The sequence below is a fragment of the Clytia hemisphaerica genome, unplaced genomic scaffold (assembly GCF_902728285.1).
Source record: "Clytia hemisphaerica strain Z4C2 unplaced genomic scaffold, Clytia hemisphaerica genome assembly, whole genome shotgun sequence".
Taxonomy (NCBI): Eukaryota; Metazoa; Cnidaria; class Hydrozoa; order Leptothecata; family Clytiidae; genus Clytia; species Clytia hemisphaerica.
Window position 1 is genome coordinate 79,140 of NW_027103947.1, and position 27,559 is coordinate 106,698.

General features: G+C 36.0%; 2 protein-coding genes across 6 annotated transcripts in view; one reads left to right on the forward strand and one right to left on the reverse strand.

Annotated features, from left to right (window-relative positions):
• Positions 1-351: 351 nt before the first annotated feature.
• The window catches only part of LOC136809967 (protein FRG1-like), a 230,614-nt gene continuing 203,406 nt past the window's right edge, over positions 352-27,559 (forward strand). For 2 of the 4 annotated variants that reach the window (XM_067066531.1, XM_067066532.1), the window contains exon 1: positions 352-444. The gene's annotated coding sequence lies outside the window, so the exon portion shown is untranslated. The remainder of the gene's footprint in view (positions 445-27,559) is intronic. The other 2 variants (XM_067066534.1, XM_067066536.1) reach the window with 2 other exon arrangements.
• Positions 6,789-27,257, reverse strand: LOC136809955 (papilin-like). Of its 2 annotated transcripts, XR_010847040.1 has the most exons (20): positions 27,070-27,257; positions 16,013-16,064; positions 14,999-15,093; positions 14,781-14,835; positions 14,198-14,420; positions 13,664-13,798; positions 13,221-13,301; positions 12,720-12,880; positions 12,203-12,353; positions 11,862-11,988; positions 11,359-11,563; positions 11,003-11,173; positions 10,567-10,743; positions 10,043-10,231; positions 9,619-9,754; positions 9,286-9,375; positions 8,663-8,908; positions 8,031-8,312; positions 7,501-7,775; positions 6,789-7,332 (listed from the first exon to the last, which is right to left on the reverse strand). XR_010847040.1 is itself a non-coding variant. In XM_067066519.1 (19 exons), the coding sequence occupies exons 1-19, from the start codon at positions 27,087-27,089 to the stop codon at positions 7,588-7,590; spliced, it is 2,784 nt and encodes a 927-aa protein (XP_066922620.1). In that variant the 5' UTR covers positions 27,090-27,205; the 3' UTR covers positions 7,499-7,587. The 2 variants fall into 2 exon arrangements, 1 of the variants encoding a protein (XP_066922620.1); XM_067066519.1 differs by lacking the exon at positions 6,789-7,332 and having other exon boundaries at positions 7,499-7,775; positions 27,070-27,205.

The following is a 27,559-nucleotide window of genomic DNA, read 5'->3' on the forward strand; positions in this document are numbered from 1 at the left end:
TTCTTACTTGGTTAAAGGGAATTTCCCCCAAAATACGAAAATCCGTTTTTTAAGGCGAATAAGAATTTTCCGGGAAAAACCACTTCAGCCATTCTTTAGAGAATCTTGCCCTCCATCTTTGTACAAAAAATCAGAAAAAAGTAATGACAGGATTTTGCACAAAGTCCAAAAAACCCTATTTTTAGGTAGTTTTTGGCCCAAATTTGCCCAAATAAATTTTTTCTCAAAAATCGGGCTCCGTCACGTTCTGGGCATTGCCATTTTGCATCATTGTGCAAAAAATCAGAAAAAACTAATCAGCCAATCCTGAGAAAAGCTGGTAACAGACGGACGGACGGACGAACGGACGAACGAACGGACGGACATAGGTTAATTTATAGAACCTCCACCGGGGTACCCGGAGGTAGGTCCAAAAATTCACTCCATTAAGAATTAGTGAATAAGGCTGAACCTGTGTGGAAACACGTGGGAGAGGCCAGTATTTTTCAGTGAAAAATAAAAATTAAAAGGAAAAATTAAAGAAGAAAAAATCAAAATCAAATGTTTAGCGAGCTACAACTGGTGGATATCAACAACAATCAATCCTGCCTTGGATTGTTTGTATGTAAAGTCTGAAGACCACCTTATCGAATAAACTCTGACGCTTCAACATCAGGCTGGACTCACCCCACAGTGCAGCCATTCAGCTAAGTGACTAATTTTTCTTCTTTCTTCTGATTGCACAAGAATCCCTGCCCCGCACACGTTATTCCCACAAGCTTCAAAAGGATTGTCAACTCTTAAACTGTAGGATCAGCTGCACATGACAGAGTTTGGAATTCCATGTGCAGCTGAGCAGGTAACAATCCTTACACTTTCACCTCCATACGTCAACCCTATTCGTAACTATGTCTGACAATGTTGAACGGCAAAACAAGGTTGAAGCTGCAGAGAATCTGGTTGCTGAATTGTGCATTTCTGCTCCAAATGATGAAGTTAAGTCTTGCCTTAGATGTTATGAATATGGCAAATCCCTCGATCAACTTACTAAAGACATTGGCAAATCCAACAAACCTGTTCTGGAATCAACTTTAGCCTACCTGAAAGTCGAAAATCAAGAACAATATGTAAAATCAGCAAATGCCAATGCACTAATTTGCAGACTACAAAATCTCCTTCCTGACGAATGCTCATTATGTAATGAGACATATTGCTTCAAAATCGAAGACACTCCATTGTTAGCATGTGTCTTTTGTGGCCAAGAAGTCCATCGTAAATGCTACCTTCAAAAAGACTTTCAACCCTTTCAATCTCCCGGGACTTTACTACGTCTGTCAACCCTGTGAACTAACCAAAATCCCACAAGATGATTGTGGAAAAAAGAAAAGGTTCATAAAGAATAAAGATTCTACACCACCTACCCAGCCAGAATTAAGCAGCTCTCCAGAAACCCAAAGACAAAACCAATTCACCAACTTACCCTACCAACCAATACCAGATCTTCCAAATCGACAAATAGAAAGAATATATCCAGATCTTGAGAATATTGATCAAATCAATCTCCTTGATGAGGACTTAACAGAAATGCCTGCACCAAACTTTCCCAAAGAAACCCGCAAAAAGACATCTGCACCAGACCATCCCAAGGACGATCAAATTGAACAAACTGCACCAAATTCACCCAAAGGCAATGACAACCAAACATTGCTTCAAAAGGAGAAGACCTATCGTTTCTACGTTAAAGGGAATTGCAAGCATGGCTTGAGAGGGAAAAACTGTTCCTTAAACCACCCAAGGATGTGCAAGAAGCTACTTTCACATGGAACTCGAGCCCCCAGCGGATGCAATAAAGGAAAACAATGTCAAGACTTCCATCCTAAAATGTGCTCAACTTCAATTACCAAAGGCTGCTGTTACCAAAAAGACTGTAATCTCAGGCATGTAAGAGGGACAAAAAAAGAGAAGCCCAAACCCGAGGTGACCAACAAGGACCCAACTTTTTTAGAATCAGTCCACCTTCTGAAAGAAGAGAAAATGAAGGTAATGGACACAAAGTTCTCTTACATAATGAGCCAGATATCAACAAATCAACAATCCCCTGTGACAACGTACCAACCTATGGCTCCACAGCAACAACAACCAACACCAATTCTACCAGGATTCAAATTCCCGCTTTCTTCAGTAAATTGAAGATGAGAAAAAACCTAAGCCACAGATCACGGATTGAAACAAATATTTGAAGGGTGGGATTTTACAGCCGCCCGTCGTGCAAGGCACTGAGACGCCACGGATGCCAAAAAGAAGGGTCGTTTGAAATGTGGCAACTTCATTGGTGGAAATTTGATAAACAGCTGCGAAGGAGTGCTGGGAAGCAATCAGTAGAAGATACCACTTTTGTTTTTGTTGCACATTTCTATAAAAATTTCTCTCAGGGATTACTTGTCAATGTACATGTACACATGTGTTTGTGTCAACTTGTCGGCATTGTATTGTTGTAAAGGAAAAGATAAAAGAGGTAAGACTAGCCTAGTTTCTAATCCTGACCTGATATAGGAGTTTCAGTTTAGACTGTCAACAAGTTGAACAATAAACTATCAGTGAGGCTGGAACTTCGATTTTTTAGGATTACGATTTTACCAGTTTCTTAGCGATTTTTGCCTCACTAACCCAAATCTCGCAACCTCTTTACACCTTAAGGAAGATTGAAATTAGAGTTTTCCACCGTTCCGAAAAAAATGCATAGCAGACATTTTTTCATCTTCACAGGATCGATTGTCAACAACAAAATACATCTTAGACATGGCATGAACCCCCCCCCCAGCCCGCAGGGGGGGGCTACAACCAAAATCTTCCTGAAAAAGGCTGGGGGCTGGATTTTTTTTCAATTTCAGGGGGTACCTATCAGTGAGGCTGGAACTTCGATTTTTGAGGATTACGATTTTACCAGCTTTTTAGCGATTTTTGCCTCGCTAACCCAAATCTCGCAACCTCTTTACCTTAAAGGAAGATCGAAATTAGAGTTTTTCAGCGTTCCGAAAAAACCCAAAGCAAAAAATTTTTCATCTTCACAGGATCGATTCTCAACAACAAAATACATCTTTTCGTCTTTGGGTTTGTTTCTGACGTTTTTCCTTCAAAGAATATCGATCACTTTCCTTTTCCCCTCGAGCGCGCGAGAAAAAAATGAATAGCTCGCATTCTCGTGCGGGCGAATAAAGATGAGGCGGCAATCTTGCACTGAGGGTGCTACTTAGTTTCCGCCCTTTTTTGCGCCCACAATAGAGTGATCCAAATACGGGGGTATTCCAAATGATAAACGATGTCGTTTTGTAAGTGTTTATTTTCTAAGAGATACAAATAGTATATTGATATAGTAAATTATTATTAATTTATTTATTTAAGTATTTTTGAGCCCAAATTTAAATATCTGGTTAAATAAAAAACAAATGATAGCAGTTCCGTTTTTCCTCAAACCCCCGGAAAAGTTTTTTTGCCGACTTAGCTATTTTACAAATTTCAGAAAAGAACTCCCATAGGAATTCCGATACATAACCCGATTGGTTCATTTCGGAACGGCTTCAAGAAAGTCATAATGGCAGATGATTTTAAAAGTTTCTGAGGAAATGTGTGGAATTTATTGATGTTGATGGCTTGTTGATTCTTTAAAGAAAAAAGATAACAGGTATAGCTTTTTCTAATCCTGGAATATCGAGGTTCCAGCTACACTGCCTATGATCTCTGGGGGTATCTAACTTTTATGCAGTAAGGTCTGGGGGCTTGGGAACTATATTTTATCTTGCTTTATCTAACTATCATTATTCTTTTTAATTGTAAAAATATACAATTGTTTTCATTTCTTGACATATACTCAAGTCACAGGGGGTACCAATCACAGGGGGTACCTGCTAACGTCTGTTGTTTGGGGGTACCTAAAATTCAGGGGGTACCTATTTTCTTAGGGGGTACCTAAACCCCTGGTCCATGCCATGATCTTTTGGTCTTTGGGTTTGTTTCGGTCGTGGCTTAACTTCGTAAAGACGAAAGACAGATCTGGACTTATTTCGTACTTTCCAGTCTCTTGTTCGTAGTTTTTCTGACTTTCTGGTTCTGTGTGAGTTATTTACTATGTTTTCTAACTTACTGAATGACTTACCGACAGATCGCCACCGGTGGGACTCGAACCCACTAAATGCAAAGTTCCGATGTTTTGAAACCCAATGCCTTATCCACTGCGCCACGGATTCATGTCGAAAGAGCGTTTCTGATGGCTATTTATATTGTACAAACTGCAGACCAGACTGTATTAAGAGAAAATCACAAAAGAGTGCTTTTTTCGGGCTCCAACCCTAACCCTAACTGATAATAACCAAATTCCTAGCCAATCTGATACGTAACCACACCCAAACCACACCCATACCCAACCCTACCAGGTCACCTGCAGGTCCTGACACTATTCCCGCATGCCGGATCCGAAAAATAGATACATGTCTTTCGCTTTTACGAAGAAGCCTTCACCGTTTGTTTCTGACGTTTTTCCTTCAAAGAATATCGATCACTTTCCTTTTCCCCTTGAGCGCACGAGAAAAAAATGATTAGCTCCTCGCGTTTTCGCGCGGGCGAATAAAGATGAGGCGGCAATTTTGCACTGAGGGTGCTACTTAGTTTCCGCCCTATTTTGCACCCACAATAGAATGTTCCAAATGATAAACTATGTCGTTCTGTAAGTGTTTATTTTCTGAGAGATACAAATAGTGTATTGAATATTATATTATGATTGAACCTGCTAACTTTAAAAAAAAAACAAAAAAAACCTTCACTTCACATCACATCAATGTTTGAGTGAAGAGTATAAAATAGAAGAACATCAAAACAAACAAGCAAGCCTACACATAAATAACAAGCAACAATTCTATTAACCTGATTTATATTCTATCTTTTATGAGTCTTCTTTGTCGTCATTTTGGCACTTTCATGCCTCTCCAGGATTTTCAAAGGTTTTCTTTCCTAAATTTGCCAAAACAGTCGGCTTTAAACTTAAAATAGTTTGAGCTCGAATATTACAACTACGTAATATTGAGGGGAGTTGCATAGATTACATTACATTATTAGCATAGTGCAAAAGACAGCTTCAAGATATAATCAGGCTCAACCCGACTGAACAGCTCTTCCCAGTAAGCATTACGTCACTCGATTACGTAATCTAAAGATATTCCGAGCAGATCCTGAGCTAGGTTAAGTAAATCGGCAAAATTACGACGACGTGCGTGTTTTTCTGTGACGGAAACGGTAAGGTTTAAATTTTTCTACATTTCCTGAACAACTGAGGTAGGCGCAGTGGTATAGTGGTCATTAACCTTGGTTGCTGCACAGGCGACTGAGGTTTGACTCCCATTCGCAGCGGTACACTTGGCAAGTGAATAAACCTTCGCCAGGGTCAACCCATGTCATGTGAGGGAAATTGGGTAGTCAGTCCAAGACAGGGCCCGCACCACGATTTTGAAAGCGAGGGGGCCAAGAAAAATATAGTGACTAAGGAGGCGCAACCACGGTTTGCGCCGACGGGCCGGAAAATTTTCGATTTTGACCTATCTTATTTGGCTAAAACAGCTTCCTTTTTGTTCTGATTTTCTGAAAGAAAACTGTTAAGTTTGTTTGTTTAAAACAAAAGAGTATAATTAGACTTATTTAAGTGTCCATCTGTCCTCTTCTAGAAAGGTTCTGACGTTTTTATTGGCACTCGCACAGAAAGAAAAAAAAAATAATTAGGTGAAGAGAAATTTTTTATTTTGCTTTGCAAAAAAGTGGGGGGGGGGGCATGGCACCCAGCCCCCCCCCCCCCGGTGGCGCGGGCCCTGCAAGGTGCTGACGGGGCGCTTATTCAAGGCGTCTATAGTTGCGAAAATAGAACTAAAAGCCTCCTGAAACTCAACCAAATAGAAAAAGAAATGAGGACGAGAGCAAATCACCACTTTTACCAAATCGCACTTCAGTCACTTTACCGTCCTCTAAAGCGCGAACATATAAAATCGCTACTGATGTGCATGCTGCGCCCATGTATGATTGTGTCGCGGGTTGTGCTAGACTAGCAAAACGTCTGTCTTTCCTTGGACAAAGGAAGGCGGGGAATAGTGCTTATAGTTCGTTCTGATCCTCTTATAGGGAAAAGAGTGTATATCTACTAGGTCACTCCCTTTCAGCCTCAGAGCTTCGAATATAGCGAATAACCGACCGCAATAGACCTCTTTCCATAAATTACGTTACAATCATCACTTACCTCGTTTTGAAATTATTGCCATGGTGATTACCATGAAAACTACTTCCTATTCATAAGAAAATAATTTAATATCTCAATAAACATAATCACCATGGAATTTTTTTGAATACGAGGCAATTGATGTTCGTGACGTAATTTATGAAAAGGTCTATAAGCCTGACTTTGCAAAAGTTGTGAAATTGTAATTTTCGAATATGGCCGAAGGTGATTTTGACTGAGTTGAGTAACATATCCGAGGGGTAAGTACTCTTTACCAGAGCATATTACTCTAGATCAATGAATTTTGAGAGCTCCCAAGATATCGGGTTTGATAACAAGTGAAAGGGGGAAATATCTACCTGACCACCGAAAAAAAACATTCACAAGTATCTTAATAGCCATCTAGTCTACACGCTAGACAACTACGACTATTAATAGTTTTAGAGTAAGCAGTTTTACAAAATCTCTCCAATCGTAGCCTAAATTGCGAGATTTCACCATCGTTGAGAATCTACACTGAGCTCTCATTCCACATGAGTCAATAAAGGTAAAAAAGTTTTTAGATAGAAAGTTTTATTTTTAATGTATAAAAAAAGAAAGAAAATCAAAAATGAAGCATATAAATATAAATTCGCAGTAAAAACTAATTATGTACAATATGCGGCGAAATTTTTTTGTCTATTAGTCATTTTTGGTAGTATGCCTTCATACCCACCAATACAGAGATTTCATAAATCAAATCCTTTCTAGTCTGCACCAAGCCCTCACATACATTTTTATGAGAAAGAAAAATATTTAAGCACACGCAGTTTAGGCCAGAACTTAAGAACTAAAATTTTGGGTTTCTAAATTGCTGATTAATTGATAAAAATCGAGAAAAAATAAAATCATCTAAACCTCAGCTCAAATTAACTGGTTAAACTTTTTAAAAATAGGTTTTCAACAAAGTACAATCGTATGGCTTTTCAGAAATGGTCTAGGCTAGATTCTGATGGAAGTTCTGTTCAGGCGTGTTGGTTTTTGTTGGAATTGTGTTCTTGTCTTCAAGATATCATGATATTCCTCTCTTTACTCCAGTCATTGATCCTTCCTTTAATGACCTATTCAATTCATGATATGCAACACTGTAGAGTCTTCTAAGAATTTTCAAAATTTTCCACCCAATACGTCACTTAAAAGATAGAAAAAGTGACGTATTGGGTGGAATTTTTTGAAAATTCTTAGAAGGCTCTCTAGTGGAGCATATCATGAATAAGTTCAATTTTGACTCCAAAATTATCTCAAATTAGATAAACGATTTTCATAGTGCTACACTAGATCGACTTGGAAAAAGTCTTAGAAATGATATAATGTAGCTATCGGGACTTTTTGATGACTTCGTTTGCAAGTTTGCGACAGGTCTTGCAACATACACGTTTCTCATAGTGAGGAAATTCACAAAGTTTCATTTGTTTGGCGAGATTGCAAGTATTCTGTTGATCTTGGCAGTTATTGTCATCAGCGTCTGGTGAGGATTCTTCACCTGTTGAAATGGATTCGTTGGCTAAAAAGACAGAATCAAAAGTAACCATAGAAACTTTGCGTAAGCACCTAGGTATAGAACTTAGAGAGCTTACAGATTTCAATATCTAGTTTAAGGAAATTCGTAGAGTTTTGAAGTCTGAAGTATCCTCAGCAAAGAAAATTAGTCTCTACCCCAAAATGACCTACTTATTTGGTCCTTATTCTGTGTCTGAGGTGAAAATATAGCCGACGTAAAAGGGTACTTGGATGTGATTGGTCGAGAAAGCAAGCTTACCATTCTCATCTGCAGCAACTTTCAAATTAGCAGTTGAGGTCGATGATCCTGCAGCATTGAAAGCTATACAATCATATTTCCCTGAATCACTCGTTACCAGCCTCTTGAAAGTAATAGCGCTGTCAGTACGAGTGATTCGTAACCCATCAACTCTGAATACATCATCATTCTTTTGCCATTGGACTCGAGGTTTAGGGAAGCCTTCAACTTGGCAAGTGATGGTAAGAGATTGTCCAGCTTTGACGTTGGTCGAGGTTTGAGAAAGTTTGGTTGTTGGTTTGACTGAATGGAGAAATTATAAGTTTAGTTGATAAATTGTGTTTAAATCACTAAGAATGATAAATCAAAAAGTTAACCTAAAACTATCAATACCGAAGATTGTTGTAAGTGTTGCAAACCTTAACAAGAAGGAACTTTCTTTCCAATGCTCATCAATAGTCTTTAGGTTTAAGAATTTACTATTTCAAGGCTTATTATTAGGGAAAAACTTTCGTAAATAGTTTCAGCTATAAGGATGACAACCCTGATAAAATTCTTCACAAAAACCCCCACAACCCCTCTATACATGAAACAAAAACTTAGCGATCCATTCAAGAAACGCTGATAAAGCCCAACATAATATCACCACTCACCATAAACAAGAACATCAAGGGAATCCTCTCCCTTTTGATTTCCATCTTCAGCATAACATTTCAATCGCCCTCCATCTTCCTCAGAAGCGCTCAACACGATCAATTTGCTTCCGAACCGTGCATCAACTGGTCGAAGTCGCGAGTTTGACATCAGAGGTTTGTCATCACTGTACCACGTGATTTTTGGATTACGCAATCCGGTGACTGTGCACGTGTAATCAGCATTATCGCCTTTGTGAAGAATCACTACAAATAAAAAGAAAAATTTCTGGATAATAAGAACACAAGAACACAATCTCCTTTCCAAAACTAGTTATTAGAATATCACCGCCAATAAGGACCAAACTGGTCTGTTTAAGGCTCGCCTTATGATATAATCTCATCATCGAAATCAAGAATACAGCGGAGTCTCTATAACTCGACCACGCACGGCGAACACCAATTTGTTCGAGTTAAGGAGTTTGAGATATATGGAGTGAGGTTTATAAGGTGGTGTTGTTAACGAACGGACAAGAGAACTTCTTCAAGTTAAGATGACATTGAGTTACAGAGGTTCGAGTTAAAGAGTTACCACTGCATGTATTATTTATGCCTTCATAACACGATTTTAGATACAAATATACCTGGTCCTTTCAAAGAGACAGTTTTGGTTGTTGAAGGTACAGGAGTTGTGGTTTGTGATAATGGTGTTGTGATTTCATCTGACCCATCACCTGTGATTATTGAGGAACAAAAAATGAATTGAAGAAACGCACAGAGAAATGTAACATGTAAAGGAAATCATATTTTTGCATTGGAAAGGGCTCTTTTTTTGTGATAATAGTAAATTTTGAATAAGCTCACTGTGTAAAAGGTTTCGTTTTAACCTTTGGTTCTTCGTCTTTCCGTTTGCTTTTTGTATAGGAAAAGCAAAGCATATCTCTTGATGAGAAAAACTTGGGTTTAATTCTACTTACATTTGGGCATGTCACAAAGCTTGAAGCTGATTGGTTCTTGGAGCTTAGCGCATGCGTGTTTACTGTAATCGATATTTCGGTCAGCGTAACATTGGATAGTTCTTTTGGCGATCCCTGTACCACAGGACACCGAACACTGTAAAATGAAACAGCATTAAATTCATATAACTTTATTCAGGAGGGATGATTCTGACGACGTGGTGACTGTTGACAGAGCTTTGGGCGGGTGTTATTTTAAGTGCTTTTTATAAGTCCTCGATAAGACCAACCCAATGAAAATTATATCTTGCTAAGTATTTATTACTAAAAAAGCTAAGATCAATCATTACTTCAATTAGAGGGGATAAAGTGGCTTCTATAATGTCAAAAATAAACGACATTTAGATTTCCAGTAATTGGACTGAGATAAAATAATTTTTCCTACCTTGCTCCATCGAGACACGAAATATCGAACGCGACACGGCTTCTCATTTTTGCAACGTCTCACGACAATCGGTTGCTCGTCGGATGGACATTCTGTATTTTTCAATACGGACATCCGGTTAAGTTCCGGATTCAAAAGAGTGCAGTAAGATGATCGGTATTGCATTCCTCGACCACATTTGCTTGAACACTGAATAAATAAATAGGTTTGTCAGAAATAGGAGGATATCGAAATGTAGTACCTTATCGGCAGCAAATCCGTCGGGCAAAAGTGACGAAAAAATAGCTTGGTGACGAAAGTGTTCGACAAGATTTCCACCCATTAAGTATCCTTTCTAGTTAGAGTCACAGTTGTCTTAAAAACAATTCAACCGGCATTAATATGAACTTTCGCTTTGTTGATACCTTAAATCCTAAATCTTACCCTTCCAAACTTCTCTCAAATGGGAAAATCACAAACAAGACTTCCAATACATTATCAGAGCGAATAAAATATAAAGATGGAGTCAAAAACTAAAGCCTGACCTTACTCCACATGGTTGTCTGCCATCTTGGTTTGCATTCTCCTTCTTCAGCTGTACACTCTTCATAATGTTTCGGTTCGTTTTCTTTATCACAAAAAGATGCGGGAACTTCAAATCCTTCACTGTTCTCACATGTCACTTGACGCATGCGCATACCACGCCCACATTCCGCTGAACACTGGCGGGAGAAAGAAAATAGCAAAAGGTTGACAAGGATTAGCCCACAATATATTACTTATCACCGTTTGATTCAGGTCTGAGTTGCTATTGCTTGAGATTGGGTCAAAACACAACAATATATAAAGTAATACGAAACAGGTGATTAAAGTGCTCAATGTGTGCTGAAGAAAAAATATTCAATTTCAATTATCGGCCATTGAGGAAAGTTGGACAAAATTGGGTAATCAAAAGCTCCTTTACAAAAATCTGACTCTTACCTCTCTCCAAGGCCCAGTTTTCCATAGTGAGCCGCACGGTGCATTATGACAAGGTTGTTGAATGATAGGTTTTTCGGCCTCTGAACATTTTGTTGCTTCCACTGAGTTATCCTCCATACTCATACATTCCACTTGTCGAGTTTGAACGCCATTCCCGCACGATTGTGAACACTGTGTACGAGAAAATAAATACGTGAAGATTAACAATCGACAGTGAAATACGACGAAATCTACCTGCAATTTGGAAAACTTATAACGTTTCATTCAGGTCAATTGCAAAAACTATCCACGTTTTTTACATGTCGAGATGCAGAATGAAAATGGAGACCAAAGCTACAAATGTCTTATATAAATACCTGGGACCATTCATTGGCAAACCATTTGGGACATGATCCTTGATCAACACAAACTTCCACTCTCCTTGGCGTTTCGCCTGGACATTTTTCCAAAGACAACATTTCAATGTTGCCATCAGGTTGTGTGCGAACGCAATGAACACGCCTGGCTCGAAGACCACGCCCGCATGTGGTGGAGCATGCCGCCCATTGACTAATGTACCATCTAGAGGAAAATGAGACTGAGAAATGAAATATCATCTGTAAAAGTACAGTGGAAATCGAATTACAGTTAACGCCCTCAAATTTGACGTTCCACCTGGTTCCACTACTCTTACTTCCATTATTCGATAGTATTAAAGGTATCGCAGTCAACAAGAAACTCTCATAAACGATTCTCTACTATTCGATACACTCCCTTATTTGATGAAAATCCGATTCCCCTTGAAAATCAAGATTTGTATCGTTAAGAGTAGTATTCTAGTGAACACTAATGAAGATCAATGATGAATAAATGGCGTTACCTTGCTGGACAGGATTGTGTGTTACACCTCTCCCTGGTTACAGGTCGTTGAAGATTGTTACAATAAAATGCTTCCACTTTTTCTTTCGTTACTCTGTTGGCGCAAAAGTATGAACGACTACGGAATCCTGTTAAAAACGACAATGTTTTAGTGTTTTTCAATTGTAAAAATCGGCCAAAAACTTGTTACCAGTGATAACAAAAGAAAATTCACCCTATTGCAAAGCTCATTTAGCACTGGTAACGACGTCAAAATTTTACGAACGTTTTCGCAATCATGCTTGTGAGTATTCAAGTGTAAATAGACCGGAAAAATACGCGTTAAAAATATCTATATATTACCTGTAGCACATGACTTTGTACATTCAGTCCATTCGTTCTCCACATAAACATATTCTGCCCGCTTGGGTTGCTCAATAGGAGCATCAGCCTTAGGCAACATATACTGAAATGAGATGTTGTTTTGTTGCTCGCTTCCCTCCATCACAAATACCTATGGAAAGAAATTTCAAGCCAGGCTTGATTCAACTCGGTTCAGACTAAGTTTTATCTATTTTATCTAGGCTAATATCAGAAAACTTAAAATGCAAAAGCAGCAAATTGATAGAACAGAAAAATGAAGCGACTGCTTATGAAGAAATTTTCGTCATCTTTACGTAACTTCTTCATCATATCAGGCTAATATCAAATAGGGTTGCTGTGCTTATATTCCATTTATTCATTCACTTCGCTTTACTTTGTCTCTTTTTCTTTACTTTCCTCAAACAGTTCTGACTAGACTAGCCCGATTTTGCCATTAGTTAAAATTGAATCATTCAGCAACTACATGAAAAAATATTCAAGGAGATTATCAACACACCTTCAGTTGTAGAGGAACTTCAGTGGGACCATCGATAGTGATTTGGTTTACTTGAGCATTTCGTTCATAATGCATAATGTTGCCATGGAGCTTCATCTTGCGTGGGCTGGTGAAAATGTAATCTCCGTTCAGTACGTTCTTCCCTGATGATGTCGTCAGAGCTGGGATTGTATTGTAAAAAATTGATTAGATGTGATCAAAATCTATTCAACATTAGATATATGAAGGCAGTATAATGTTTAGTTTTATACACGTTCGGAAGAAAAAAATCATATCAAAGGTTATTCACAGGTGGCCAGAGATACTGAAAACAGGCATCTTATTTTGGCCAGTCGAACGGTAAATTCACTTGTTAGCTAGTCTATGCACTACTCGTTTGGCTAGGAATTCGCCGGCCTTCACTGGAGTTAATTTTTTACTCGCCAGTCTATCAAAAACAAACCCAGCTGAAACTATTGAAAACAATGAAATTATTACATAAGGTGTGTAAATGTAGATTACCTAAGTACATATCAGGATCTCCGTTCTCCTTGATGTAAACACTGGTCGCTCCTTCAGCAATCTTCGTTACTTTAACGTAGCCTGAATATCAATGTCGAAAATAAAATGGAGAAAACTTCGGTTGGTTATTCAAGTGAAATAATTTGCTCAGCTTGAGTTCTCTTTCGTTATTTCGAATAGTGACGTTGAAGGGATCTCAGAAGGCAAAAGATCTATTCATAACGAGTACAAAATATTTGCTCTACGACATTGGTAATTCAAGCATTATGATTATAAGGACACCATAAGAGAGTCGCTGCTTTAGCGACTGCTTTTGTCGGGGGAAGTAAAACCCTCCATTATTTTAAAGGGAATTGTTACTGAGAAAGGGAGAAAATTCTTTATTTTTCATTTATGCTTCTTCCAGCTTTAGCAATTTATCTCTTGAAATGAAAAAAACTAACCGTAAGCTCCTTCTATTGGTTTGTAAGTGTCTTTCAACTGTACACAAGTCGATCCATCACCTCTACACACGCCACATTCGTCAAACTTCGCATCTGAAAATAATTGATTATCACAGCCAACTGGTTGACATGTACCTACAATGAAGTGATCAAAAGAGAATACTTAAAGAAAGAGCTTGAAAAGTTTGTGTATTCAGTAATGATAAGAATCCTGAAACTTTAAATTTCTAAATGACCCCACTGAAATTTGCATTTCCCCACTTAAAATTACACCAAGAGGTAGACGTCACTAGGAAATTTTATTCATCCCCAATCAAACTTTAGAAAGCATCATACACCTAAGAATTTCAGATTATTCGAATCCAAACCCATTTAGACTCAAGGTTTTATATTAAAGAACAAAAATGAAAGTGAGAAAGCTGATAAAAATTTCATCTCCCCGGAGGAGAAAAAATACCATTCAAAACAGCAGAAAAAAATATTTAGTAAAAACTATATAACGAAAGCTAAATGACGAAAAGTAAAGTCGCTTACCATTGATACAGACATCCAAAGTATAAGGATTGCAACGTGTTCCATCGATCACTTTGTCTTTAAAAGTGACATAGAAAAAATGTTTTTTGGGCATGCATTTCAATTCACATTCACCAGCACCATGAGTAAAACTGGCCCATCTGAAGATTTTCCCTTTGAACGGTTTGTTGTCGTAAGCTGAACATTGTTTCATACGGAAATTGGGTGTCCCATCCGGACAGTCCTGCAAACAAAGGGATTACAAACAAAAATATACTCACGTGTATAACAACCGAGATTAACGCACATTCTCTATGCACTCTGTTTTACAATCATGCGGAAGCCACTCTCGAGGGAATTACTGTAGTGACGCTGACTTGGTTTCACAGCGAAAAGAGTGCAAACTGAAAGCGAATGGACTTCATTATTTACGTGTTCGTCTTATGAACAGAGTCATCCTTGATTGGATGTCCGAAATTATGGAAGGCCGACGAAACAAATATATTCCGACCACAATTTTGTAAATAGCGATTGAAAGATGGATCACTAAAGTATGCATTGCAAAAAGTTATTTGTTGTCAAAGAGTTCCATGTTGTCACATACCTGAATGTTACACATGCTGTATTCAACGCTTTTTCCTTCACATGATAACCCGTCGCTAAAAAATTAAAAGAATGTTTAGTTTGACCAAGGAATACGGAAATAATACTCGCTCAAGTTGTGGAGCGTTCGAGTTAAGTGGCAAACAAGCCGAAAAATGAGAATTATCAACGCTGTCGAGATATTCGTTGAGTCACTTGCATGGAATAAAGGATTACTACCTTTCGCCGATGCATTGTCTCGATCTTTGAGTGACACCCCCGCCACAAGGGCGTGTGCAATTTGACCAAACGCCCCATTTGTCCCACGATGCCGACTGAAAGAGAAGAAACAAGACTTTATCCACTTAATAATTTGAATTTTTTATTCAATAATTTGGTTTTTGTTCTGTTTTGAGTTTAAAGTCATCTCGTTTGGGAAAGTGAAAGTTAGTTTTAATAAAGGTACACTGAAAAACAAACATTCAAAATATCTCGCAGTCGTAAGAAAAATGGTTGCCAAAAAGAGGCGTTGGAAGCTGGACTATTGAAATGCTTATAATTGTAATGCAACGGTACATTGTGGAAACTTAAAATAGCTGATACTTAAAAACGATGTAGTTTTAATCATAACATAAAACTTTTATGTGTAACACGAGCTTTAGGGTAAACAAAGAATCAAGTGATCGAATACCGGAACTCGATGCACTTGAAGTAAAGATACTGCTAATACCTTTTGATGGGTTACAAAGAACATGTGGAGACAGAACATGAAGTATATCAAGTACAACGTCAATTTTTAGATGTATGACTCATTGCGAAGAGTTTTCAGTGTATTCAATGAGTTTGAGTGAGATTTCCGAATAAAAATAAGTGAAGGTCGAGTCTTTAATACGCTTTGTCACTCGATAAAAGCAAAAGTAATAAACTGTATTCATACACTTTATACGAGAGTAGTTTTAACATATGCTAAGATCCCACAAGTAAGACAGTTGACTCTCTCTAATTCGATCTTCAAGGGACCAGAAATTGTTCTTCGAATTAGAGAAAGATTCGAATAACAAATAATATAAAGTAGTGTCTTATGCCACTTTCCAGCTGAGGACACCTAAATAAATCTGAGGACATAGAAATTTGAATAGTAGAAATTTCAATCAGAGAGAGTTGACATTAGTAAAAGAAATAAAAAAGAGGGCAATACATGCACGTGTCTAGCCACTTCACTGTGTGTATGTATTCGAATGAGAATGGACATACCTGTGCTGACACTTGAGCAATAAGAACAAACGCCAAACACAAAGTGACACACCTGAAATCAAGAAAGTGTTGGGTCATACAAAAATGAGGGGACTTGAAATCGATGTCAAATATTCAACGTATAACTAAGCCAAGAATTTAAGTGGCGATTCAAAAATTTTAGAAATTGGTAAGACGTTGTTGATGATAACGGATGTTATCTTAAAGTCATAGAATGACAATTCTGATATTTTGAAGGCGTTCTTAAGAGGCATTTGAACACATATTTCATCACTATAGGATGAAAGTACTTCATATAGTTTCGCGAAGTTTGGCTTTTAATTAGTATGATGTTTACTGACAGCAAGTACAGAGAAATCTATTCACATTTTTGTATACCTTTAATTGGCACCAAAACTTAACCCTATTTTTCTTTGTGCATACACTTTAATAGGGGATAACTATAGGAGCAGTTACTGTATCCTAACACCCCTTGTCAGTTCTTCCTAATTTAATTACACGTTCCTTTACATGAACAAACCATAGTATAAGAAAGCTATACTATGAACAAACTATATAACAAAATCGATGGCTTTGATGGTCAAAATGTTAAGAACAAGTTAAGAACATCTTAAGCTTTGCAGACTCTAAAACATCCAATTTCAAAGGAAAATGGACAAAAATACTCAAAAAATAGCGAAAATAAGAACATGTTAAGAACATTTTTAGGCTTAAAACTCAAAAAGTTAAGAACATCTCAACACTTAAAGAATTTTGGATGTTCTTATATAAAAAAAACGTGTACATTGATGAAAGCCACAATTTTAAGCCATAATTTTTTTCTAAAGTTTTCGTTTTTGGGCAAAGGAAGAATGCATCAAAACGTCGCTAAAACTAAAGTTTTTTTGCCCGGCTACAATCAAGGTCATAATATTTGAGAAAAAAGGGAAATCCACCGGGAAGTTTTTGAACCACAATCGATTTGTAAGTGCTCTAAAGTAGGTTGGAAGGGTAGAGTTTTAACTCTGAGTTTTAACATGAGACTTAAGACTTACGGACCTTAGGATCTGAGGATCCAAAAGTTCAAAAATAGTCCAATAAGACTCAGAATATAGCCTGGAAGTCTGCCAACCCCTCCCAAATTGAAATATTCGATTAAATTAAAAAGATAGCCAAAAATCAACTTTCTCGCCAGAACTTTAAATCTTGAAAAACGTTAAAATAACCAAATTCCTCTTTGGAAATCTAATCTGCTCTGCTGGGGGTCAATTTCAAAGAATCAATTTCCGGTTAAAAAGATTCCTCCTCGATTTAACAGCCAAAAACTTTTAAAAAATTGAAAATTTTCTCAAATATTGGCATTTTTAGATTTCTGTAAACGGGACCTTATCAAAAAGTGAAATATTTCACCAAAAACTGATTTTGACCTCATGAAAATGCTTCAAAATGGTCGGAAAAGGGTATTTTTCAAATTTTTGGGGTTTTCTCCTAATTTTAGACCCCCCGCAGAGCAGAAATCGGCATTTTTAATTTTCAAAGACAATCAAGGTCATAATATTTGAGAAAAAAGGGAAATCCACCGGGAAGTTTTTGAACCACAATCGATTTGTAAGTGCTCTAAAGTAGGTTGGAAGGGTAGAGTTTTAACTCTGAGTTTTAACATGAGACTTAAGACTTAGGACCTTAGGATCTGAGGATCCAAAAGTTCAAAAATAGTCCAATAAGACTCAGAATATAGCCTGGAAGTCTGCCAACCCCTCCCAAATTGAAATATTCGATTAAATTAAAAAGATAGCCAAAAATCGACTTTCTCGCCAGAACTTTAAATCTTGAAAAACGTTAAAATACCAAATTCTCAATATATTATGACCTTAATTGTCTTTGGAAATCAAAAATACCAAATTCTGCTCTCTGCTGGGGGTCTAATTTCAAACTTAAGTCATATTTCCCGGTTAAAAATATCCCTTTCTTCGATTTAACAGCCAAAAACTTTTAAAAAATTGAAAATTTTCTCAAATATTGGCATTTTTAGATTTCTGTAAACGGGACCTTATCAAAAAGTGAAATATTTCACCAAAAACTGATTTTGACCTAATGAAAATGCTTCAAAATGGTCGGAAAAGGGTTATTTTTCAAATTTTTGGGGTTTTCTCCTAATTTTAGACCCCCGCAGAGCAGAAATCGGCATTTTTAATTTTCAAAGACAATCAAGGTCATAATATTTGAGAAAAAAGGGAAATCCACCGGGAAGTTTTTGAACCACAATCGATTTGTAAGTGCTCTAAAGTAGGTTGGAAGGGTAGAGTTTTAACTCTGAGTTTTAACATGAGACTTAAGACTTACGGACCTTAGGATCTGAGGATCCAAAAGTTCAAAAATAGTCCAATAAGACTCAGAATATAGCCTGGAAGTCTGCCAACCCCTCCCAAATTGAAATATTCGATTAAATTAAAAAGATAGCCAAAAATCAACTTTCTCGCCAGAACTTTAAATCTTGAAAAACGTTAAAATAACCAAAATTCTCAATATATTATGACCTTAATTGTCTTTGGAAATCAAAAATACCAAATTCTGCTCTGCTGGGGGTCTAATTTCAAACTTAAGTCATATTTCCCGGTTAAAAATATTCCTTTCCTCGATTTAACAGCCAAAAACTTTTAAAAAATTGAAAATTTTCTCAAATATTGGCATTTTTAGATTTCTGTAAACGGGACCTTATCAAAAAGTGAAATATTTCACCAAAAACTGATTTTGACCTCATGAAAATGCTTCAAAATGGTCGGAAAAGGGTTATTTTTCAAATTTTTGGGGTTTTCTCCTAATTTTAGACCCCCCGCAGAGCAGAAATCGGCATTTTTAATTTTCAAAGACAATCAAGGTCATAATATTTGAGAAAAAAGGGAAATCCACCGGGAAGTTTTTGAACCACAATCGATTTGTAAGTGCTCTAAAGTAGGTTGGAAGGGTAGAGTTTTAACTCTGAGTTTTAACATGAGACTTAAGACTTAGGACCTTAGGATCTGAGGATCCAAAGTTCAAAAATAGTCCAATAAGGCTCAGAATATAGCCTGTAAGTCTGCCAACCCCTCCCGAATTGAAATATTCGATGAAATTAAAGAGATAGCCAAAATCAACTTTCTCGCCAGAACTTTAAATCTTGAAAAAAAACGTTAAAATAACCAAAATTCTCAATATATTATGACCTTAATTGTCTTTGGAAATCAAAAATACCAAATTCTGCTCTGCTGGGGGTCTAATTTCAAACTTAAGTCATATTTCCCGGTTAAAAATATTCCTTTCCTCGATTTAACAGCCAAAAACTTTTAAAAAATTGAAAATTTTCTCAAATATTGGCATTTTTAGATTTCTGTAAACGGGACCTTATCAAAAAGTGAAATATTTCACAAAAACTGTTTTGACCTCATGAAAATGCTTCAAAATGGTCGGAAAAGGGTTATTTTTCAAATTTTTGGGGTTTTCTCCTAATTTTAGACCCCCCGCAGAGCAGAAATCGGCATTTTTAATTTTCAAAGACAATCAAGGTCATAATATTTGAGAAAAAAGGGAAATCCACCGGGAAGTTTTTTGAACACAATCGATTTGTAAGTGCTCTAAAGTAGGTTGGAAGGGTAGAGTTTTAACTCTGAGTTTTAACATGAGACTTAAGACTTAGGACCTTAGGATCTGAGGATCCAAAAGTTCAAAAATAGTCCAATAAGACTCAGAATATAGCCTGGAAGTCTGCCAACCCCTCCCAAATTGAAATATTCGATTAAATTAAAAAAAGATAGCCAAATCAACTTTCTCGCCAGAACTTTAAATCTTGAAAAACGTTAAAATAACCAAAATTCTCAATATATTATGGACCTTAATTGTCTTTGGAAATCAAAAATACCACATTCTGCTCTGCTGGGGGTCTAATTTCAAACTTAAGTCATATTTCCCGGTTAAAATATTTCCTTCCTCGATTTAACAGCCAAAAACTTTTAAAAAATTGAAAATTTTCTCAAATATTGGCATTTTTAGATTTCTGTAAACGGGACCTTATCAAAAAGTGAAATATTTCACCAAAAACTGATTTTGACCTCATGAAAATGCTTCAAAATGGTCGGAAAAGGGTTATTTTTCAAATTTTTGGGGTTTTCTCCTAATTTTAGACCCCCGCAGAGCAGAAATCGGCATTTTTAATTTTCAAAGACAATCAAGGTCATAATATTTGAGAAAAAAGGGAAATCCACCGGGAAGTTTTTGAACCACAATCGATTTGTAAGTGCTCTAAAGTAGGTTGGAAGGGTAGAGTTTTAACTCTGAGTTTTAACATGAGACTTAAGACTTACGGACCTTAGGATCTGAGCATCCAAAGTTCAAAAATAGTCCAATAAGACTCAGAATATAGCCTGGAAGTCTGCCAACCCCTCCCAAATTGAAATATTCGATTAAATTAAAAAGATAGCCAAAAATCGACTTTCTCGCCAGAACTTTAAATCTTGAAAAACGTTAAAATAACCAAAATTCTCAATATATTATGACCTTAATTGTCTTTGGAAATCAAAAATGCCAAATTCTGCTCTGCTGGGGGTCTAATTTCAAACTTAAGTCATATTTCCCGGTTAAAAATATTCCTTTCCTCGATTTAACAGCCAAAAACTTTTAAAAAATTGAAAATTTTCTCAAATATTGGCATTTTTAGATTCTGTAAACGGGACCTTATCAAAAAGTGAATATTTCACCAAAAACTGATTTTGACCTAATGAAAATGCTTCAAAATGGTCGGAAAAGGGTTATTTTTCAAATTTTTGGGGTTTTCTCCTAATTTTAGACCCCCCGCAGAGCAGAAATCGGCATTTTTAATTTTCAAAGACAATCAAGGTCATAATATTTGAGAAAAAAGGGAAATCCACCGGGAAGTTTTTGAACCACAATCGATTTGTAAGTGCTCTAAAGTAGGTTGGAAGGGTAGAGTTTTAACTCTGAGTTTTAACATGAGACTTAAGACTTAGGACCTTAGGATCTGAGGATCCAAAAGTTCAAAAATAGTCCAATAAGACTCAGAATATAGCCTGGAAGTCTGCCAACCCCTCCCAAATTGAAATATTCGATTAAATTAAAAAGATAGCCAAAAATCAACTTTCTCGCCAGAACTTTAAATCTTGAAAAACGTTAAAATAACCAAAATTCTCAATATATTATGACCTTAATTGTCTTTGGAAATCAAAAATACCAAATTCTGCTCTGCTGGGGGTCTAATTTCAAACTTAAGTCATATTTCCCGGTTTTTAAAAATATTCCTTTCCTCGATTTAACAGCCAAAAACTTTTAAAAAATTGAAAATTTTCTCAAATATTGGCATTTTTAGATTTCTGTAAACGGGACCTTATCAAAAAGTGAAATATTTCACCAAAAACTGATTTTGACCTCATGAAAATGCTTCAAAATGGTCGGAAAAGGGTTATTTTTCAAATTTTTGGGGTTTTCTCCTAATTTTAGACCCCCCGCAGAGCAGAAATCGGCATTTTTAATTTTCAAAGACAATCAAGGTCATAATATTTGAGAAAAAAGGGAAATCCACCGGGAAGTTTTTGAACCACAATCGATTTGTAAGTGCTCTAAAGTAGGTTGGAAGGGTAGAGTTTTAACTCTGAGTTTTAACATGAGACTTAAGACTTAGGACCTTAGGATCTGAGGATCCAAAAGTTCAAAAATAGTCCAATAAGACTCAGAATATAGCCTGGAAGTCTGCCAACCCCTCCCAAATTGAAATATTCGATTAAATTAAAAAGATAGCCAAAAATCAACTTTCTCGCCAGAACTTTAAAATCTTGAAAAACGTTAAATAACCAAAATTCTCAATATATTATGACCTTAATTGTCTTTGGAAATCAAAAATATACCAAATTCTGCTCTGCTGGGGGTCTAATTTCAAACTTAAGTCATATTTCCCGGTTAAAAATATTCCTTTCCTCGATTTAACAGCCAAAAACTTTTAAAAAATTGAAAATTTTCTCAAATATTGGCATTTTTAGATTTCTGTAAACGGGACCTTATCAAAAAGTGAAATATTTCACCAAAAACTGATTTTGACCTAATGAAAATGCTTCAAAATGGTCGGAAAAGGGTTATTTTTCAAATTTTTGGGGTTTTCTCCTAATTTTAGACCCCCCGCAGAGTAGAAATCGGCATTTTTAATTTTCAAAGACAATCAAGGTCATAATATTTGAGAAAAAAAAAGGGAAATCCACCGGGAAGTTTTTGAACCACAATCGATTTGTAAGTGCTCTAAAGTAGGTTGGAAGGGTAGAGTTTTAACCTCTGAGTTTAACATGAGACTTAAGACTTACGGACTTAGGATCTGAGGATCCAAAAGTTCAAAAATAGTCCAATAAGACTCAGAATATAGCCTGGAAGTCTGCCAACCCCTCCCAAATTGAAATATTCGATTAAATTAAAGAGATAGCCCAAAATCGACTTTCTCGCCGGAACTTTAAATCTTGAAAAACGTTAAAATAACCAAAATTCTCAATATATTATGACCTTAATTGTCTTTGGAAATCAAAAATACCAAATTCTGCTCTGCTGGGGGTCTAATTTCAAACTTAAGTCATATTTCCCGGTTAAAAATATTCCTTTCCTCGATTTAACAGCCAAAAACTTTTAAAAAATTGAAAATTTTCTCAAATATTGGCATTTTTAGATTTCTGTAAACGGGACCTTATCAAAAAGTGAAATATTTCACCAAAAACTGATTTTGACCTAATGAAAATGCTTCAAAATGGTCGGAAAAGGGTTATTTTTCAAATTTTTGGGGTTTTCTCCTAATTTTAGACCCCCCGCAGAGCAGAAATCGGCATTTTTAATTTTCAAAGACAGTCTTTGGAAATCAAAAATGCCAAATTCTGCTCTGCTGGGGGTCTAATTTCAAACTTAAGTCATATTTCCCGGTTAAAAATATCCCTTTCTTCGATTTAACAGCCAAAAACTTTTAAAAAATTGAAAATTTTCTCAAATATTGGCATTTTTAGATTTCTGTAAACGGGACCTTATCAAAAAGTGAAATATTTCACCAAAAACTGATTTTGACCTAATGAAAATGCTTCAAATGTCGGAAAAGGGTTATTTTTCAAATTTTTGGGGTTTTCTCCTAATTTTAGACCCCCCGCAGAGCAGAAATCGGCATTTTTAATTTTCAAAGACAATCAAGGTCATAATATTTGAGAAAAAAGGGAAATCCACCGGGAAGTTTTTGAACCACAATCGATTTGTAAGTGCTCTAAAGTAGGTTTGGAAGGGTAGAGTTTAACTCTGAGTTTTAACATGAGACTTAAGACTTAGGACCTTAGGATCTGAGGATCCAAAAGTTCAAAAATAGTCCAATAAGACTCAGAATATAGCCTGGAAGTCTGCCAACCCCTCCCAAATTGAAATATTCGATTAAATTAAAAAGATAGCCAAAAATCAACTTTCTCGCCAGAACTTTAAATCTTGAAAAACGTTAAAATAAACCAAAATTCTCTCAATATATTATGACCTTAATTGTCTTTGGAAATCAAAAATGCCAAATTCTGCTCTGCTGGGGGTCTAATTTCAAACTTAAGTCATATTTCCCGGTTAAAAATATCCCTTTCTTCGATTTAACAGCCAAAAACTTTTAAAAAATTGAAAATTTTCTCAAATATTGGCATTTTTAGATTTCTGTAAACGGGACCTTATCAAAAAGTGAAATATTTCACCAAAAACTGATTTTGACCTCATGAAAATGCTTCAAAATGGTCGGAAAAGGGTTATTTTTCAAATTTTTGGGGTTTTCCTTCCTAATTTTAGACCCCCCGCAGAGCAGAAATCGGCATTTTTAATTTTCAAAGACAATCAAGGTCATAATATTTGAGAAAAAAGGGAAATCCACCGGGAAGTTTTTGAACCACAATCGATTTGTAAGTGCTCTAAAGTAGGTTGGAAGGGTAGAGTTTTAACTCTGAGTTTTAACATGAGACTTAAGACTTACGGACCTTAGGATCTGAGGATCCAAAAGTTCAAAAATAGTCCAATAAGACTCAGAATATAGCCTGGAAGTCTGCCAACCCCTCCCAAATTGAAATATTCGATTAAATTAAAAAGATAGCCAAAAATCAACTTTCTCGCCAGAACTTTAAATCTTGAAAAACGTTAAAATAACCAAAATTCTCAATATATTATGACCTTAATTGTCTTTGGAAATCAAAAATACCAAATTCTGCTCTGCTGGGGGTCTAATTTCAAACTTAAGTCATATTTCCCGGTTAAAAATATTCCTTTCCTCGATTTAACAAAACAGCCAAAAACTTTTAAAAATTGAAAATTTTTTCTCAAAATATTGGCATTTTTAGATTTCTGTAAACGGGACCTTATCAAAAAGTGAAATATTTCACCAAAACTGATTTTGGACCTCATGAAAATGCTTCAAAATGGTCGGAAAAGGGTTATTTTTCAAATTTTTGGGGTTTTCTCCTAATTTTAGACCCCCCGCAGAGCAGAAATCGGCATTTTTAATTTTCAAAGACAATCAAGGTCATAATATTTGAGAAAAAAGGGAAATCCACCGGGAAGTTTTTGAACCACAATCGATTTGTAAGTGCTCTAAAGTAGGTTGGAAGGGTAGAGTTTTAACTCTGAGTTTTAACATGAGACTTAAGACTTACGGACCTTAGGATCTGAGGATCCAAAGTTCAAAAATAGTCCAATAAGACTCAGAATATAGCCTGAAAGTCTGCCAACCCCTCCCAAATTGAAATATTCGATTAAATTAAAAAGATAGCCAAAAATCAACTTTCTCGCCAGAACTTTAAATCTTGAAAAACGTTAAAATAACCAAAATTCTCAATATATTATGACCTTAATGGAAATCAAAAATACCAAATTCTGCTCTGCTGGGGGTCTAATTTCAAACTTAAGTCATATTTCCCGGTTAAAAATATCCCTTTCTTCAGTTTAACAGCCAAAAACTTTTAAAAAATTGAAAATTTTCTCAAATATTGGCATTTTTAGATTTCTGTAAACGGGACCTTATCAAAAAGTGAAATATTTCACCAAAAACTGATTTTGACCTAATGAAAATGCTTCAAAATGGTCGGAAAAGGGTTATTTTCAAATTTTTGGGGTTTTCTCCTAATTTTAGACCCCCCGCAGAGCAGAAATCGGCATTTTTAATTTTCAAAGACAATCAAGGTCATAATATTTGAGAAAAAAGGGAAATCCACCGGGAAGTTTTTGAACCACAATCGATTTGTAAGTGCTCTAAAGTAGGTTGGAAGGGTAGAGTTTTAACTCTGAGTTTTAACATGAGACTTAAGACTTACGGACCTTAGGATCTGAGGATCCAAAAGTTCAAAAATAGTCCAATAAGACTCAGAATATAGCCTGGAAGTCTGCCAACCCCTCCCAAATTGAAATATTCGATTAAATTAAAAAGATAGCCAAAAAAACTTTCTCGCCAGAACTTTAAATCTTGAAAAACGTTAAAATAACCAAAATTCTCAATATATTATGACCTTAATTGTCTTTGGAAATCAAAAATACCAAATTCTGCTCTGCTGGGGGTCTAATTTCAAACTTAAGTCATATTTCCCGGTTAAAAATATTCCTTTCCTCGATTTAACAGCCAAAAACTTTTAAAAAATTGAAAATTTTCTCAAATATTGGCATTTTTAGATTTCTGTAAACGGGACCTTATCAAAAAGTGAAATATTTCACCAAAAACTGATTTTGACCTCATGAAAATGCTTCAAAATGGTCGGAAAAGGGTTATTTTTCAAATTTTTGGGGTTTTCTCCTAATTTTAGACCCCCCGCAGAGCAGAAATCGGCATTTTTAATTTTCAAAGACAATCAAGGTCATAATATTTGAGAAAAAAGGGAAATCCACCGGGAAGTTTTTGAACCACAATCGATTTGTAAGTGCTCTAAAGTAGGTTGGAAGGGTAGAGTTTTAACTCTGAGTTTTAACATGAGACTTAAGACTTACGGACCTTAGGATCTGAGGATCCAAAAGTTCAAAAATAGTCCAATAAGACTCAGAATATAGCCTGGAAGTCTGCCAACCCCTCCCAAATTGAAATATTCGATTAAATTAAAAAGATAGCCAAAAATCAACTTTCTCGCCAGAACTTTAAATCTTGAAAAACGTTAAAATAACCAAAATTCTCAATATATTATGACCTTAATTGTAAGTTATTTTTCTCAGGAAAGCCATTTTAGGAAAGTACTTGTTAAGAACTCAATTAAATTTTACTACGAGTTTTCCCTATTTCCATATTTCATCATATTAAAAGAAACCATAAGTGAAAGAGCTTGGCACCCTGTCTATGAGGAAGAGCCGGGCATCCTGTCTACAACTAGCGTCGAATTACAAAATGAAACTAGAAATTTAGTTAATTGATAAACTTGACCCTTTCATTCAGTTGAAAAAAAGGAAAGCTTTGGTGTCTGACCTTTAATTCAATTTCATAGACAGTGTCAAATCAATAAATTGAAGAATCAATAAAATATATAAGGAGAACGTAGACATGCGTATTGAACTATGAGTTTCGAGGTGTGTCAGATATTTTTAGGGAATACCCAGCGGTCTTGAATAAAGTGCTAGTTTATGTTACTGAGGAAAAGAAAAAAAATAAGAGTAGAGTGGAAGTTTTCTCTAGAGACGCATCCCCAAAGCGACATAAGAATAGTCTAAAAAACTTCACCTCAAAAAAAAATTGTACTTGTTTCCAAGCTTTATCACACGATGGATGTCAAAACTGTAAAGCTGTCTAACTTTGATAACGAGTCTGATGCGTTAAGAAGATTTTCTTTTCTAATGATGATTAGGTCTTATATCTTTTTTTTTGTCTGGTACTTTGAGAGGCTTACATAACGAAATATGGGGAATAATAAGCTTTGAGAATAGCACAGAATGTAGACTTATACCATCAAATTAAGACAACATCGTATTAGGTACAAAAGAAGAGCGAATAAACAATAGTTTGGATTATCAAGATAAGAAATTCGTCAAGAATGCGCTCTGAGAGAAATTTATCAATGAGTAGCATGACAAAAATGTTACAAACAAACCTCGTTTGATGAGCCTTCATGTCTATGATCCAAAACTCGGACGAACTTTCAAATGAATACTTTGACCACCAGATGAAAAGGATTAAATTTCCAACTTCCCTCAAATGATCTCTGGAAAATGTAATCGGAACAATCTTAAGTCACTTTTCAAACAAATATTGACATGCGATCAAAATAAAAAGACGTCCACTAACTTTGTGTGTACGTTCACTTTTATTGTCGATACAAAAATGAAAACCAGCCCCCCGTCTTGATGATTGTCAAAAGTTGTTTTTCTATGGATAAGGAGATTATTTGGACGGGGGTCGAATGGAAATTACGTTTAAAAAAATAACACGCGTTCTATTGTTAAGAGTGGTGGGACGGCAGAATAGAGATATTTGAGATGCATAGAAATTGGCTCATAAAGATCAAATTTCATCCTTAAAAAAGGGCAAAGAAAAAATTTTACCAATGAAATTTGCTCCTGTAAATGAGGTGACACCAAATT

Coding starts and splice junctions, on each gene's coding strand:
- LOC136809955 (XM_067066519.1), bottom strand. CDS start 27,089: ATGAAGGCTCATCAAACGAG. Junction 14,421..14,780: donor ACAGCATGTGTAACATTCAG/GTATGTGACAAC, acceptor CTTTGTTTGCAG/GACTGTCCGGATGGGACACC. Junction 11,564..11,861: donor ACACAATCCTGTCCAGCAAG/GTAACGCCATTT, acceptor ATTTTCCTCTAG/ATGGTACATTAGTCAATGGG.